Source organism: Lissotriton helveticus, chromosome 2_2, assembly GCF_964261635.1.
Source record: "Lissotriton helveticus chromosome 2_2, aLisHel1.1, whole genome shotgun sequence".
In the NCBI taxonomy this organism is placed as follows: domain Eukaryota; kingdom Metazoa; phylum Chordata; class Amphibia; order Caudata; family Salamandridae; genus Lissotriton; species Lissotriton helveticus.
In genome coordinates, this window is record NC_136060.1 from 472,269,510 (window position 1) to 472,286,832 (window position 17,323).

The window sequence follows — 17,323 nt, forward strand, 5'->3', positions numbered from 1 at the left end:
CCTGGCAGAGGTGATGGCAACCAGGAAGGCAGTCTTCAAAGTCAGAAGGCGAAGAGGACAATTGTGAAGTGGCTCAAAGGGAGCGCACATCAGAAATGTAAGAACCAGGTTCAAGTCCCACTGAGGCATCACAAACGGAACAGGAGGAAACGTGTGTGTGATGCCCTTAAGAAATCTGTTAACAATAGGGGACTTGAACAAAGAAGGCTGATCAGGTAGCCTGAGAAAGGCTGAAAGGTAGCCCTTGATAGTGCCCAGAGCAGAGCCCTGCTGGGCAAGAGAAAGAAGGAAGAGAAGAACCTCAGAAAGAGGGGCAGAGAGTGGATCCACAGCCTTTGCTGTGCACCATGCCACAAATCTGTTCCACCTGCAGGCGTATACCGACTTAGTGGAGGGACGCCTGGCTGCCAGAATGACGTTACAGACTTCAGGAGGCAAGTCAAATGGCCTCAACTGTTGCCGCTCAATCTCCAAGCATGGAGGTGGAGACTGGACAGGTTCGGGTGGAGGACCGTACCCTGCTGCAGCGACAGAAGGTCCTCCTGAAGAGGCAGACGAACCGGGGGATCGACTGACATACTGAGTAGCTCTGGATACCAGTACCTTCTCGCCCAGTCCGGAGCCACAAGGATGACTTGGGCCCAGTCGCGCTTGATCTTCTTCAGCACTCTGGGCAGAAGTGGTATAGGCGGAAAGGCGTACAACAGACCGCAACTCCACTCGCGACGAAAAGCGTCTCAGAGCGAGTGCCGCCTTGGAAATTCCAACGCGCAGAACTGATGACATTGCGCATTCTCTTCGGTGGCGAATAGATCTAACCAAGGCTCTCCCCATTGCTGAAAGAGGCCTTGCGCCACGTCCGAGTTCAGACGCCATTCGTGATCCATCATGCACCGACGGCTGAGCTCGTCCGCCCTGGCGTTCAGAGAACCTGCCAGGTGTTGAGCCACCAGGGTCACGCCCTGGCGTTCCAGCCACTGCCAGAGGCGCAGAGCCTCCTTGCAAAGGGTCCACGACCCCACCCCGCCCTGTTTGTTGCAGTACCACATGGCGTTGGTGTTGTCCGTGAACACCTGCACTACACTCCCCCGGACAGAGGGGAGGAATGCCTTCAGTGCTAGACGAATCGCCCGTAACTCCAACAGGTTGATGTGGAGCTGGGCCTCCGCCGGAGACCAGAGGCCTCTGATCTCCACCTCTCCCATGTGGCCTCCCCAGCCCTGGAGGGAAGCGTCCGTCACAACTACGTGCTCCGGTTGGGGAAGGGAGAGGGATCTGCCGCTGACCCAATCGCGGTCCGTGAGCCACCACTGCAGCAGTCTCGCAGTGCCCTCCGAGATCAGGACGTGGTCGGACAGATTGCCCTGATGCTGGGCCCACTGAAACTTCAGGTCCCACTGCAGAGCCCGCATCCGCCACCTGGCGTGATGCACCAGAAGGATGCAGGAGGCCATCAGCCCCAGTAGCTGCAGCGTCAACCTGACCGAGATCCGGGATAACGGCTGAAAGGTGGGAATCAGAGCCTGAATATCCCGGACCCGCTGTTCTGGTGGATAAACCCGGAACTGCGCAGAGTCAAGAACCGCTCCGATGAAGAGGAGCTTCTGAGAGGGGCACAGGTGTGACTTTGGCACATTGATGGAGAACCCCAGCTGGTGCAGGAGATCCGCCGTAGTCTGGAGGTGGCTGACGACTGTCTGGGGCGAGCCCGCCTTCAACAGCCAGTCGTCGAGGTAGGGGAAGACTGAAACCCCTAACCTGCGCAGATGAGCTGCGACCACCGCCATCACCTTTGTGAACACCCGTGGGGCGCTGGTAAGGCCGAAGGGGAGCACGGTAAACTGAAAGTGCTCGTGGCCAACCGTGAACCGCAGGTAGCGCCGGTGGGCCGGCAGGACGGGGATGTGGAAATAAGCGTCCTGCAAGTCCAACGCTACCATCCAGTCTCCTGGGTCCAGGGCAGCTAAGACCTGAGCCAGTGTCAGCATCTTGAACTTCTCCTTTCGGAGGAAGCCCTTGACGTTCCGTAGATCCAAAATAGGGCGTAGGCCCCCTTTGCCCTTCTTGGGTACCAGAAAGTAGTGGGAGTAACAACCACACCCTACTTCTGGCCCAGGAACGCGCTCGATGGCCCCCTTGGCCAAGAGGGCCGAAACTTCCTCCTGCAGAAGTCGCAAGTGATCCCCCGATACACGGTGGTTCTGCGGTGGCATGGCTGGAGGAGTCGCCTCGAAGGGGAGGGAGTAGCCCCTTCGGACGATCTGCAGCACCCACCTGTCCGAAGTGACAGTGCGCCAGTGGAGGTGGTGATGGCGAACCCTGCCCCCCACTGGCGTCACATGGGCCTAAAAGCACGGACTAGGAGGGTTTTGAGGCGGATGCTGCGGGGGAAGGTGCGGACTGACCTCGCCTTTGACTCCTACCGCCCGGACGGCGGTTACTACGGCCGCCACCGCGTTGGGTATTGCCCTGCGGAGCGTGGCTAGCGGCACGTGTGGGTGCACCCCTTCCGTGGCCACGAAAGGAGTGATAAGCAGCCGATTGCTGGCGCGGGGCCGAGAGGCCCAAGGACTTGGCCGTAGCCCTGGAGTCCTTAAAGCGCTCGAGCGCATGGTCTGCTTTGTCGCCAAAGAGGCGACGGCCATCGAACGGCATGTCCATCATTGTGTTCTGGACATCTGCCGAAAAGTTGGCGGACCTCAGCCAGGCGTGGCGTCTGACCGCCACCGTCGTTGCCATCGCTCTGCCTAGCGAGTCGGTGGTATCCAGCCCACACCTAATGGAACACTTGGCTGCGTCCCGGCCCTCCACAAGGGCTTGACCGAGTTTGGCCCGTACCTCCAATGGGCACTCTGGCAGCACATCCGCGACCGTATCCCACAGAGAGTGGGTGTAGCGGCCCAAGAGGCATGCGGTGTTGGAAGACCGCAGACCCAGACTAAGGGATGAGAGTATCTTCTTACCATACTGCTCATACCTGTTGGATTCCCTGTCCGGCGGGGCGGACGGGAATGCGGACTGGGAATTAGAGGCCTGGATGACCAGACTCTCGGGGTGGGGTTGGTGGACAGGAAACATGGGTCGCCCGGGGCTGGGCGGTGGCGTCTGGCCACGTTCCTATCTACGGGCGAACCCGTAGCGGGCTTGGACCAAGTGCCCAGAAGAACGTCGGTCAAGGCCTCATTAAAGCGCAGCAGAGGCTCGGCCGAGCTTGACTGCGGTTTAAGGACCTCAGTGAGGAGATTAGTCCTCACGGCCGCGACGGGGAGCTCAAGGCCCAAGGCCTTGGCAGCCCACATCAGCACCACACTGTAGGTTGCCCCCTCCTCCGAAGCCACGGTAGGAGGGGAGACAAAACCAGTGTCTGGAGAAGTGTCCAGGCCACTGGCTTCCCCAAGGTCTCCTGTCCAGTCCTCATGAGACTGACACTCCCTGGTCAGAAGGTCCTCAGACCCCTCCCAGTCCTCTTCATCACCCATCTCCTGAAACTCAGGGTTCTCAACTAATGGGGCCTGTTCATAAAAGTGAAATTCACCAAACGACGTCTGGAGCGGCGCCCATCGGGGCCGTCCCGACGGCTGAACAGGAACGAAGGTGGAACCAGGGACGGCGCCACCCGAGGACGGCGCCGGAGGCGACACCTGAGGGTCCGACGCCGGGGAGGTCGTAAGGTCCACCGGCGACGAACCAGATCCCGAAGGAGGAGCAGCGGTGTCCTGCGGCGCCGGGCCCGAAGGCGTCGGCGGCGCCGGAACAACTGAACCCCTCGGCGCCAGGCCCGAAGGTGCCGGCGGCGTCGGGATAGTGGGTACCTGCGCCGCCGGGCCCGAAGGCGTCGGCGGCGTCGGGGCCGAAGCACCCGACGGCGTCGGGGCCGGAGCCGCCGACCCGCTAGGGGCCCCAGACGGGTCCGCTGGGCCCGGAGGCGCCGCGGAGCCCGTCGGAGGAGAGAGTTTCCTCAAGGCCATGAGGAAGCGCTCCATCTCCTCCTGTGACGCGTTCAGCCCAGGGACCGGAGGGTGTGGAGCTGCACGCGGAGCCCCGACTCCGACGGAGCCGCGTGGGTGGTATCACCCGAACCCCCGGCCGCATCGCGCGAGCGTCGGGGGGAATCCGAAGAGCGATGACGCCGCTTGGACTTCTTGTGCCTCTTACCTGACGACGACTTCGACCCGGAGGAGTGCGGCCTACTCTCGGAGCTGTGGTGGCTCCGAGCCCGCGACCTGTCCCTCGACCTCCCATGGGATCGGGACCTCTCATGGCGCGGGACCGACTGCCGGAGTTCGAGGCGCCTGCGGGACCGCTCCTGCCTGGTTTTCGAAGAGAGGGCCCGGCAGTCAGAGCAGGCCTTGTCGTCGTGGTCGACGCCTAGACAAGACAAACACACGCGGTGAGGATCCGTGACCGACATCGCAATCGTCACAGTGCTTGAAGCCGGGCATCCCTACGGCACCGTTCGGAGTCGAGAGACTTCGAAAACAAGCAAAAGTGATCAAAAAAGTTAGTCAAAAATTGACTAGGGTTACTGCTTTTTCCAGATCTGCGCTTGCTGGCGCGGAAAAAAGAAGAACTGACGTCAGCACGCGGAGGCGGCGTCTAAGTACTCCGACGACATCATCACGGCGCCCACGACGCCGACGACAGACGCGGAGCCGCATACGACGCCTACCGACGCGCAAGGGTACTGCTACGCAAAAGTTTCCGGATCCAGTCTGACGCCTGGGGATATTCTAAGGTAAGGAATCTAATACTAACGTGTCTCTTTCAGATACGCTTTTCACTCAGCGAAAGTTGGAATCTATGTAATGTTGCATTTTCTTACCGTTTTCACTAAATACAAGCTGTCTTCATGGTCCAATGGCACAGTTCTAAAACAAAAGATTAAAATATGTGCGTTTGGTAAATAAGATTCCTACATACTGGTATCCTAATGCAAATCTGGTATAAGTCAACCAAGCATGACAGTTGAAATCCATGTAGACCACAGAAGGCTTCATAACAGCACTTATTCTGGCAATGCTCAGGGTTTACCAAGCCCATAAACACGACACACACATGCACCCCAGGGCCATTTCTTTAGTATGCCAAGCACACAAAAAGTCTGAGCAATTTAACCTCAAGGCACAGATTCTGTAACAAAACGATACAAAGAGGAAGGACAAGGGTATTCATCTTATCAAGGTGCACTCATGTAACCTCGGCCTTTCTTATCCAACACCGTCTTCCTGCTCAATGTCCTAAAGTTCCCGCCTCATCGCATCACTAACCACGATCTGAAGAATTTACAAGTGACCAACGATAATATTCATTCCTATCGTTGTTGCAGCTAAGAAACGCCGGGGTTACATGAGTGCACCTTGGTCAGATGAATAGCCTTGTCCTTCCTCTTTGTTTTGCTGGTGCTCGAGCATTGGTGAGAATGGAATGAGTAACAGCAATTATTATATTGTATCCTTCTGTTACAGAATCTGTGTCTTGAGGTTAAATTGCTCAGACTTTTTGTGTGCTTGGCAACTAAAGAAACAGGTACTTTATTGTTTAAACGTAGTTGGTTATCTACGAGGTCACTTGGGACTATTTTCGGTCTTTGACATTTTTTCTTTTAACCTCAATCAGGAAACCACATCATTCTTGGCATCTCCCAAACACAGGCAGCTTACAAGTGAGAATTCCTAGCTCGATATGCTACACTACTGGTGGGGTGGACGTTATGTTTTCGTATAGATTGTTGTGTTCACTCAACATGTACCACACAGTTTGATTGGGTTATACAGCTCCTATGATTTTAGCTAACATTAGCTTGATGTGGATGTCATACCTATTGGAAAATGTACACTGATTGTAATTAAAAAATGTGTGTACTTAACATATTCTGGAAAATCATGAAAAGCATTTTAGTTGCTGTGATTTATGACTCAGTTTGAGTAGGAAGAACTTATATTATGTTTTATTCACAAGTTTTCCCCTGACGAAGAGACTGCCCGTCCCGAAATGCATTGGGCGAGTACGAAGATTAATTTAATTTAATTGAATATCATTAAGTTTACCTATAGAGATTAGGTCAACAGTTTGTTAAATACACTGATTGTTTTTGTATTACTAATTGTTTTGTGGAAAAGATGTGAATCATATCATAATGATGTGGTGTCCATGATGAAAAGATTATTGATGAGAATAAATTGTGTTTATGAACATATAAACAGAAGAATTTGTAATCAAATGGTGTACATCAATAGAGCTGGGCATATTTGCGTCCAGGTGATGTAAACCTGGCCACTTTCATACAATGAGATATTATGTCACCATGTTATTTTATTATTTGTAATTTATGTCCATATTGATTATTTTTATTTGGCCTATTATTCTTACTCTAAAGATGTGAGGATTTACTGTGTCTTTTTAGCAATCTGTAACATGGAAAGTATTCACATTGTGTATACTTGTTTTTGTGAGGGTTTTAACTGTATGTCCTACCAAATTTGTTTGTGCAGTCTGGATTAAGTCCTAGTTAGAGACAAAATGCATTACGATGAATTGTACGGTTTTCTAGCAACAATGTATTGCTGATTAAGTCCTGGGTAGGGATGAAACACATTGGCTGGGTTAAGATAATGCCGAGTGGATGACAACCAGCTGCCTGAAACTGAACTCAGACAAGACGGAAGTCCTCATCCTGGGCTCCTCGCCCTCCGCCTGGGACGACTCCTGGTGGCCCCCCGCCCTGGGCACCGCACCCAAACCGACAGACCACGCACGCAACCTGGGCTTCATCCTGGACTCCTCCCTCTCCATGACCAGACAAGTCAACGCCGTCTCCTCGTCCTGTTTCAACATCCTGCGCATGCTACGTAAGATCTTCCGGTGGATCCCCACCGAGACCAGGAAGACGGTCACCCAGGCCCTCGTCACCAGCCGTCTGGACTACGGCAACGCCCTCTACGCCGGAACCACCGCCAAGCTCCAGAAGAGACTCCAACGTATCCAGAACGCCTCGGCGAGACTCATCCTCGACGTCCCCAGAAGAAGCCACATCTCCAGACACCTGAGAGACCTGCACTGGCTCCCGATCAACAAAAGAATCACCTTCCGGCTCCTCACCCACGCACACAAAGCCCTACACAACCAAGGCCCAGGATACCTCAACAGCCGCCTCAACTTCTACGCTCCCAAACGCCACCTCCGATCGACCAACCACGCCCTCGCCGCCGCCCCCCGCATCCGAAGAGCGACAACAGGAGGAAGGTCCTTCTCCTACCTGGCCGCCAAGACCTGGAACTCCCTTCCGACCCACCTCCGCCTGACCCAGGACCACCTCTCCTTCAGGAAGAAACTCAAGACCTGGCTGTTCGAGCAGTAGCAGCACCCCCCCCCCCCCCCCAGCGCCTTGAGACCCTCCGGGTGAGTAGTGCGCTCTATAAATGTCTTTGATTGATTGATTGATTGATTACCAGTTGTCTCCAACCAGTCGATCACGATCTAACAATAGCTCACAGACACATTCAAAGTAGCTCACAATCTTGAGTTAATTTTTAAATGAACACAGGGTCACATTTTCCTTTTAGAGTTAAGGGAAGGCTGTGTTTATTTTACATTACTATTCTCAGGCTGCAGATAGCAGGGACTGATAATGAGCAGTGCTGGAATCAGATTTAGGACCCAGGGCACAGAGGTGAAGAACTGAAGCACTGAGGTATTTCAATATTAAATAAAAATCCTTGTCAACTCAATATTGAGAACAAAATGATGTTCCTGAATGCTTGCAAATTCAAGAAAATTAAAATGAACAATTAACTTAATCATTAAGTTAACCCTTCATTTTAATTTTAGCCCATTTCATAGTGTTGCATTAATGAAAAGCAGGCCTCTTGCTCCCAGTGGCCAGTAGACAATGTGCCATTTTTATAACTGAAAGATATAATTTTTTACAAATGGGAAGAATTTAAAGTAGATACACATATTTCTATGAAACACTGAGTAAATGTTTTTCTCCTCTTTCAATTAAGCCAATTACGTCTTAATATTTTATGAAGCATATTTCTTCACTTTTAATTCCACTTATGTAAACAAATGGCTGTATTTTCCTGTTATAAATATGGCACCATTTCTACAGTTCACTGAGTGCAAAATGCCTGCTGTTGTAAATGCAACACTTTGAAATGGGAGAAAATGTAAATGATGAGTGTTATGTAATTCATTTAAACATAATGTTAATGCTTCAGTTTAATTTTCTCCCATTTCAAAGCGTTGCATATACACACAACAGGCATCTTGCTCCCAGAGGCTTGTAGAAATTTTTTTAAGTGGAAGAAATTTAAAGTATAGAAAAAGTTTCTATTCTATGAATTTTCTTTTCAGAACATTCTTCTGCAATTAAAATTCTCCCGTCAAAAAAAAAATCTGTATATGCTGTATGTTTTTGTGTCATACATTTAACAGTGCCACATATGGCAAAAGGTATGTCCTGTGCAAAAAGTACATATGACACAGGCTCTCAGTCAACCATACACATATATCCCATTCATACGCACACATGTTCACACATCCCCGAAGACCACACTCTCACTGACACATATGGCAGCCTTGTCAAAGTGCCCCATGTCAAAGTATTTTGTTCAAACCATAGTGTTTGGCTCTATGGACAACAGGCTTAATGTCAATGAAACTGGACGTGGAGGTGTCAGGTAAAGTTGCACGATCGGCTTGGCTTTCAGTAGCTCACAAACATTTTCAGTGATCAGAAGTAGCTCTCACTACAGGAAAGGTTGGAGACCCCTGATGTATACTGTTTTAAGCAAGATTCAAGAATAAATATTGATTCCCTGATTTTACACTGGGTTTTAAATTTATTGACAGGTATTAAATCGTTATGATGTTGCCACAACAACAAGGTAATTTCGGAATCTGTTGAATACAATGTGTGATAACAGTATTATAGACAATTTATTATTATGTCGTTATTCCCTTTGTTATTTGTTTAAGATTATGGCATATAGAGAAGCTTATCTGGAAGTTGAACCTCCAGGCTTGAGTACTCAAACTTGATCTAATATATACTTGTGAACTGGTGTGTTGAGCCATATGGCTACATTGAGCTATTTGGAATCCGGATATCTTGAGTGTCCTGTGGTTTTGTGTGAGAAGATACTGCCAATTGGGGAGCACTGACAATTCGATTAATGTGGTGTACCATGGTTGCCGTGCCCATGTGAGAGCTACCAGAATTAGAGTGAAAGGGGTTTGTCTGAACTTCCTCACCACATATGGAAGCAGTAGGAGAGGCGGAAAATCATAGGCAAATATCCCTGACCAGTTAACCCATAGTATATTCAGGTAGTGCCTGTGGGTGATAACATGACGCAAAGTGTTGGCTTTTTGAGTTTCCACTGTTGCAAACAAATCTAGCTTTGGTGTTCTTAAGATTTGGAAGTACGGGTTAAGGAATTGCGGGTGGAGTTCCCACTCGTGGGCTTGTTGCTGGTCCACCTTAAGAAGTTTGCAAAGTCATTATCTACTTGATCAAATATATACTTGTGTACTGATGGGTTGAGGTGTAACCATTACGACTGTCATTTTGTAACACCATCACCTGTGCCCGACCCTTGCTGAAAAGTTATAACCAGTCCTGAAGTATCTAAGAGCCAGACTGCATGCGGACAGAGGGAAGAAGTCTGCAAACACTGCAGGAGGAGTAACTGTCTCTAGGAGGAGGAAGATACAGTGGGTCCCCAGGGCTGGTGAAACTTCCAGAGAACAACGACTGCCAAGAGCAATCAGCCGACAACAGTACTCGCGGGCCTACAGATTTTCAAGAAGAAGTGCCTGGTGGTAACAGTGACAGCTCATCCTGACATTCCTGGTCAGAGTTGTGATCTAAGACCAACACAGCCTTTCTGCGTGTTTACTGCCCAGAAGATCGGTCACTACGTCTCCATTACGTAGAACATCACTCTGTGCATAGCCATATTGCCCTGAAGACCTCGGTCCTTGTGAGGTCATGTTGTCAAGAAGGAGATCAGCCATTGCAAGGCTACATCACTAGAAGAATGGCCAATGCATGCCCACCGATATCAGAGAACGTGTCTGTGCTGGGGCACAATGTTGCACACTGTGATCGAGCCTTCAATGAGGCTCACCATACCAGCCTGCATGACCGTCACAAACAACCAACAAAAACATACAGAAGCAGAACCTCTCCAGCTACTTCTGATGGGAGGGCACCCGCCGCAATTGACAAAACTACAGGACAGAGCTGCCAGTGAGCACATCTGCCAGAAATAAGAAGGACCGGGTGCACTGAGAAAAAGCCTGCTGCCCAAAAGGATTTTTCCACCTTGGGTGGTAAGAACTGAGCACTTAACTGTATGGAAACTAAAGCTACTTAACTGAGAGTGATTGAGGGCAACTACCTTAAGGCGGTAGAGCTGCACCTAAGCAGTAATCATACCACTGCTCTAATCCCGGGGGAAACTGCTGAAAGTCACAGAATGAAGGGGCAGCCCTGTCCAACAGTGCCCAGAACATAAATTTTGATTTTGCCTATATTTGTGTGTTGATTTCCATTCTAGTATGCACTAAAACACTTTCCTTCTTAAAAGATAAGCACTGGATTGGACATTCAGATATTGCAGTGTTGTTTGATTGTTAAGATCTGAGCTTGAGTACCTCCACACTCCTTCCCTGAGAAGCTTGTCACTGCTTGCCATCGCTATCACAGAGTGTCAAGTACTGAAGGTGTTGTACTTCGCACAGTTTGCAGATCCACAGTAAGTAAGCGACCTCAACTCCCACAGTTGAGGATAGTTGCCTCTGCTTGTCCCATGGCGCCACAAACAAGGATGGATTGCTAACAAAACTATCCCTAAAATGCATAGACATGTAGGTGCTCTACACCACTTGGCAACTGATTGAGACATTTCTCTACCTGCCAGTTCTATGGAATTTTAGGGCAGTGCATCAGATGTTCACTTAGTAAGCACAAGCATGGCGTTTCTTGCCTGTTTACTCTGGGACAAAGATGTTGCAAAGGATTATGGCTCAGATGTAGGTAATAGCAATTTACCGAATGGTAAATACCGAATTTTACCGATTCGGTATTTACAATTCGGTAATTGCTATGTAGGTAAATAATTCGGGAAAAAAAACGAATCTGTAAGATTCGGTAATTACCGAATCGGTATTTGCCATTGATTCCTATGGGCCTTGAAGCCCATAGGATTCAATAGCAAATACCGATTCGGTAATTACCGAATCAGTAAAATTACCGATTTTACAAGGGGGACAGGGTGTCACTTTGACACCCTGTTGCACCCCTGTTTCTGGCTTGTGTGCCATGTGACACACATACATGCCCTTAGGGCATGTCTGTGTGCCACATGGCAGAGGTGTACATGCACAGATGTACATGTACACTGGAATTCGTTATTTACCATGGAATAGTATTTCATGGTAAATAGCGATTCGGTTAGGGCCTGTGGCACTGATTCCAGTGCCACCTACATATTGATTTACAGAATCTGTAAATTTACCGATTCGGTATTTTACCGATTCTGTAAATTTACCGATTCGGTATTTTACCGATTCTGTAAATAATATGCCCCCTACATGTCAATACCCAAATACTGGTCGGTAACGGCCGAAATCGGCCGTTACCGACCGGTAATTGGCGAGCTACATCTGGCCCTATGTTACTTAATGTGCAAGCACCCACTCATTGCATGTAGAGCTGTAGATTAACATTCTGTGCTCACTGCTGCCATCTAGTGTTGGGTTCAAACATTTACAACTTGCTTGTCTTCGAAGTCACAAGATCCAGTGGCTGCTACTCTTCGAGGCAATGTGCATGGTCATTGGCTCCATCTTAGGATTGTTTTTCAGACCTCGGGTACAGTTGTAGTGGAGCTACATAGTGTTCACAGTGACGGCCATGCAGTGTTAGTGAAAAAGAGAATTAAAAAAACAATGTGCATATTATCTGGAACAACCAATGACTTCCGGGGAGGTGGGTGGGCATGTGAATCTATTAGTTTCATAAACAATCTATTCGTAGCATGTGTGGCTGTAGACATACGCTGCGCACAGACTGTTAAGCAGTTCTCCCCATGCGATGGCTGGTCACTGGCTGTTGCAGATGCTTGGACTAAAGTTCTGAGTAAATTGTGCCCTACACATGCCTGTTGGGAGTAAGAGGACATTCACACAGTAGTTTTTGTTAAATGTGTGCGCAATTGGCCAAGTAGCTGCTTTACAAATGTCAGCTATAGGAATGTTACCTAAAAAGAGCTGCGGAAGCACCCTTCTTCCTAGTAGAATGTGCCTGTGTTTGGCATTGCAAGTTTGAAAGAATCTGACTATCCATCCAGCAGTATCTGTATATAGTTCTGTCAATATAGTGAAGAATTACTCTCTTAACATCCAAGTTGTGCAGTGCTCATTGAGCTATCGATTCCGGATTGGGAAAGAAAACTGGCAGCTCAATAAGTAAAACTGAACTTTAGGCAAAATTTTGGGATTGCCCTCAGGACTACCCTGTACGCATGCATTTGGAGGAACAGCTCCTCTAAAGCGGGCATTTGCCTTTCACTAACTTTTCACAAAGAGGGGACTGCAACTAAAAATGTCCCTTTCCATGAAAGATATTCAAGAGGACAGGAATGTAAAGACTCGAAATGGAGCCCCATGAGACTAGTTAGTACCACACTGAGATTCTATACTTGAGCTGGTGGAGTGCTTGGAGGTGTTAACCTTTTCAGACCTTCCATGAACACTTTGACAACAGGTACTTTAAACAGTGTTCTCCGTTTTGTGAAGACATATGGATGTGTAAGTTAGACATGACCATTGAAGATGCAGTAGGCAGCACAACAGATTTTGCACTGCAGGACTGATAGTATCAATGTGTTGAGCAGTGCATGCAAATCTTTTCCACTTTGCTGCATAGTATGTTCTAGTGGTCGGAAATCTAAATTCTTTAAGATTATCCTTATATTCTGACCACAGATTAGGTACCAAACTCTAAGACGTCAGGTGCCAAACGCCTAGGTTGAGATGTTTGGGATCGAGGTGTGAGGATTCTACTGCTTGGGGGAGCTTTTGGTGAGGGACCAAGAGTAATGTGATGTACCATGGTGGCCATGCCCATAAGGGAGCTACCAGAATTAGTGTGAGAGGTTTGTCTGAGCTTCTTCACCACATACGGAAGTAGGGGGAGAAGCGGAAGAGCATAGGCAAATATCCCTCACCAGTTCATTTCATCCATAGTGCATGCCTAGTTACTGTGAGTGATGATACCTTTAGGCAAAGTGTTGGCATTTTGCGTTTTCTGCTTTTGCAAAAAGATCTAGCTTTGGTGTTCCTCACACTTGGAAGTACCGGTGAAGGACTTTTGGCTGGCGTACCCACTCATGGACTTGTTGCTGCGTCCAGCATTGGAGGTCCGCAAAGTCGCTGTCTACTCCTGGAAGATATTATGCCAGGGTTGAATGTGGTGCTGTAATGCCCATCTCCATATGTTCTGTGCTTGCTGAGACAGCAGTGGAGAATGAGTGCCTCCCTGCTTTTGTATGTAATACATTGCTGTCATATTGTCTGTTTTTATTAGGACTACCTTGCATCAAATTTATGATAGGAAGGCCTTCTGTGCTAGCTGTATTGCAAGGAGCTCTAGAAAACTGATGTGATGAGTTCTTTGTTGAGCAACCCATACTCCTTGTACTGTCATTACCAACACATGCACCTCCGCCCCGTGATTGATGTATCTGTGGTACTGATCACTTGCGAAGTTGGGTACCTGAAAGCCCTTCCCTGCAGTGGTCTAAATCAACACTAGATCCTGCAGACTGCCCGCTGCTTGCGATCACTACGATGCTAGGCACTCTGTTAGGGACGCATGTGCAATCTTGCCTGGGGTACAATGACTATGAAAGAGGCCATCATGCATAAGAAACGCATTACCATACTGACTGGCAGGCGGAAATGTGACTGAGAAATAGCCAGCTTGTTCTGAAAATGTATAACTCTATGGAGATTGGGGTAGGCTTTGACCATCACAGTGTTGAGAATTGACTCCAAGTAGGGTTGGATCGGGTGTGGTTCCAGTGTTAACATCGTCACATTTATAGTGAAGCCTAATATGTGGACCAGGGAGATAGTGGCTTGTGTGTTCTTTTACACACCTGACTGTCAGCATTTTTTATCGGCCAATAGTCTAGATAAGGGAGACATGGATACCCAGTCTTCTCAGGTGTGCTGCTACTACTGCCAGACATTTTGTGAAAACCCTTGGTGCGGTTGTCACTCTGAACGGTAACAGTTTGAATTGATAATGACAACCACTTACTGGGTGGATGGGAATACGGAAATATGCCTCTTTGAGGTCAAGGATGGTCATGAACCCGCTTTCCTAAAAAAAAAGTGGAATGACATCTTGAAGGGTCACCGTATGAATATTATCTGTTAGGATGCATCTGTTCAGCAGCCGGTGGTCTAGAAAAGGCCACAATGTTCCGTCCTCCTTTGGGATTAAGAAGTATAATGAATACACTCCTCTGCCCTGATATTATTTGGAACTGGTTTGATGGCCCCTTTGCCAAGGATCACCTTTACTTCTGCCTTCAGAATATTTTAGTTTTGAGGACTGAGTATGTGGCTGCGTGGAGGAATGTTTCGTGGAGTTGATAGGAGTTCTAGACAGTAACCGTGCTGTACTATTTACAGTAGCCACTAGTCAGATGTGATAATTAATCACTGTCTTTGGAACTCCAGAACTCTTCCTCCGACAGGCGTTGGTTGGTCAGCAGAGAAGCAAGGGGAGTCATTGCTTGGTGGTGGAGGCGGTGACCTTAGAGGGCATGCCTTTACTTTTAACAGTTCCCATTACCTCTGTATAAACCTCTACAAAGACCTTTTCCACCCTGCTAGAGTAGGCCTGCTGCTGTCGCTGGTAGGATTGCCCCTGATCTATGGTGGATGTTTTACCTCCACAGCTTCTCTGTTGCTTTCGAAAGCACTAACTCGGGGCGGCTCTTTGTAGTGCACCCATCATTATTGCTATGTCTGTGTCCTTTTAATCTTTTCTAGCATCTCATCGACATAGGGGCCAAAGAGATGTTTTCCATCGAAGGGCACATTCAGTAGGTGTTGCTGCACCTCAGGCTTTAATCCTGAAATATGCAACCATGCATGTCTGCATAGTAGGATAGTAGAATTGATAAACCTCGCTAAAGTGTCAGACACATCCAATAGACCTCTAATGGCTGTATTAGAAACAAGTTTCCCTTCTACAGGTAAGTCTTCTACTCTTTTTCTTAATTCATTACAAAGGTGCTCGAAGAGATCTTCCATCTCATCCTATTGTGCCCAGTTGTCTGGACAGGGGGCCTACAGAATTGGGGATACACCAATAGTTGGCATTACCTACAGCCATCCTCTTCCCTGCAGCATCTATCCGCATACTCTCTTTGTAAGGAGGAGGTGCATTTCCTGTTTGTGCTTCCGCGTGTTTACATGCGGTAGCGACAACTAGGAAATCTGGGGATGGATGCCCCCTGATGTTGAGTGGGTCTTATACTTTCTTTCCACCCTGGGAGTTATTATCCTACTTTTAACTAGGCCCTTGAAAAACTTAATGTTTGGTTTTAACATAGACTTTATCATCGGTAGATATTGGACAGACCTTTCCATTCTAGATAATGTCTCCACCGGGAAACACTCCTCTTTAAGCGTGACATCCACATCTACTTTGTTGCATGTTGCAGATCTCTATATAAAAGTGTAATAACTGGTCATGTCAACTGGCAGGGATGGTTTAACAGGGATTGCCTCCAGATCAGGGTCCTCCTGTGGTTCGACGTTAGTCTTCCCGTGGGTTGTTAGGACTCTGTGGGTAGTCAGCTGACCCATCCAAATCATCTCCTGAGAATATGGTTTACACTTTAAGCTGAATGTGTAGATGACTGCGATGAGAGAGAATGTGCAGGTGAGCTGTGTGGTGTTGGTGTTGGGCTAGTGCCTTTGTTGAACATAGGTCTCTCTGGGGGTGAATGCAGGAAAAGGTTCCTCAAATTCTAGCCTCCTTATTTCGGGGCAGTTAGTTTGCCAGTTAGTGAATCTATTGTTGTCTGATGGTAATCAAGGACTTGACTAGTCTTTTGAGGATAGGGTCTCCCTTGAGTAAGCAGTCTTTTGAGGTTGACTAGGAGCTCAGTGGAGAAATGTCCCTGTGATGGCTTTTTCAGCATCTCTTCAGAGACTGTTCCTTTGGAACTGATGGCGTGAACATTGATAGCTTCGAAAATGTAAGCTTAGACACCATAACTTTCTGCACCAAAGGTGTTGGTTGAGGTGTGGCATCCAGAGGTCTTAGGTTTGGTGCTATGTGGCCATGGGTCTGATTAGGATCAAGAGGCCTCATCTTTTCTCAGCTCTGTGTCGACCAGGTCAAAGACCAACAAGACTTGAGTCTTTAACTGGGCTGCTGGGGCGATCTGCTCTAGAGCATGGCTGCGACAAGCCCTGCAGTTGTTCTTTGTGTATCAGGGCTAGAGGAGTAACAGCACTCATGACCTGTAACGTGGTTATCTCAGACTCAACGTCAGGACTTCATTGAAAGGATACAGTGGCTAGCCCACTTCATCGCTGGATTGTGTCGACGTCGGAGTCTCCAGATGCTACGCAGATGGCAAGACGTATCATCCCTCGTTCATGCCTTCCTCATCGGCACAGTTTATTTCCATTCCCTCTGACACCTATTGTTCAGTGGTTTGCCTGATTAAGTGCCAGATGGTTTCTTAAGGTTTTCTTGGATTTGAACTGTTGAAATGCCGCATAGTCCTGGTCATTGTGTTCCGGAGGTAGACAAAAAAGTTGCAGACAAGGTGTTGGTCATTGTGCGGCTACTTTGCTTTGCATTGCGGGCACCTACGAAATGGGATCCATTCCATCACGTCTCTCAGAACAATCCAAGCCTGATAGAAATGGAACTGAGGACCATGTGTGTAGCCTTGTAGAGAAGGAATCACAAGATCTTGCAATTTTAAAACCTTCTTCTAAGAAAAATAAGTTGTAAATGTCTGAACCCAACACTAGATGGCAGGAGTGTGCACAGCATTTATATCTACAGCCACACATGCTATTATTACCACTCCAACAACTGGATTTATCAGTAAAAGTAACCCATACAAAAAAGTGCTGATTGGAAAACAAAATAACATTTCCAGTTGTAGGCTGAAGCTCTTCATAGTTTGCTTTGAGAACTCCCTTTAAAGTATGTTTTATTCAGCAGGAATTCTGTCCACTGCAACACTGTTACAATAATTCAATACTCTGA

At 48.2% G+C, this 17,323-nt stretch overlaps 1 protein-coding gene across 3 annotated transcripts in view; it reads right to left on the reverse strand.

Moving 5' to 3' along the window:
• DNAAF9 (dynein axonemal assembly factor 9) overlaps positions 1 to 17,323 on the reverse strand; it is a 548,844-nt gene that overhangs the window by 284,018 nt on the left and 247,503 nt on the right. For all 3 annotated transcript variants that reach the window (XM_078678718.1, XM_078678720.1, XM_078678719.1), the window contains exon 16: positions 4,823 to 4,868. In XM_078678718.1, coding sequence (XP_078534844.1) covers positions 4,823 to 4,868 — 46 coding nt within the window. The remainder of the gene's footprint in view (positions 1 to 4,822; positions 4,869 to 17,323) is intronic.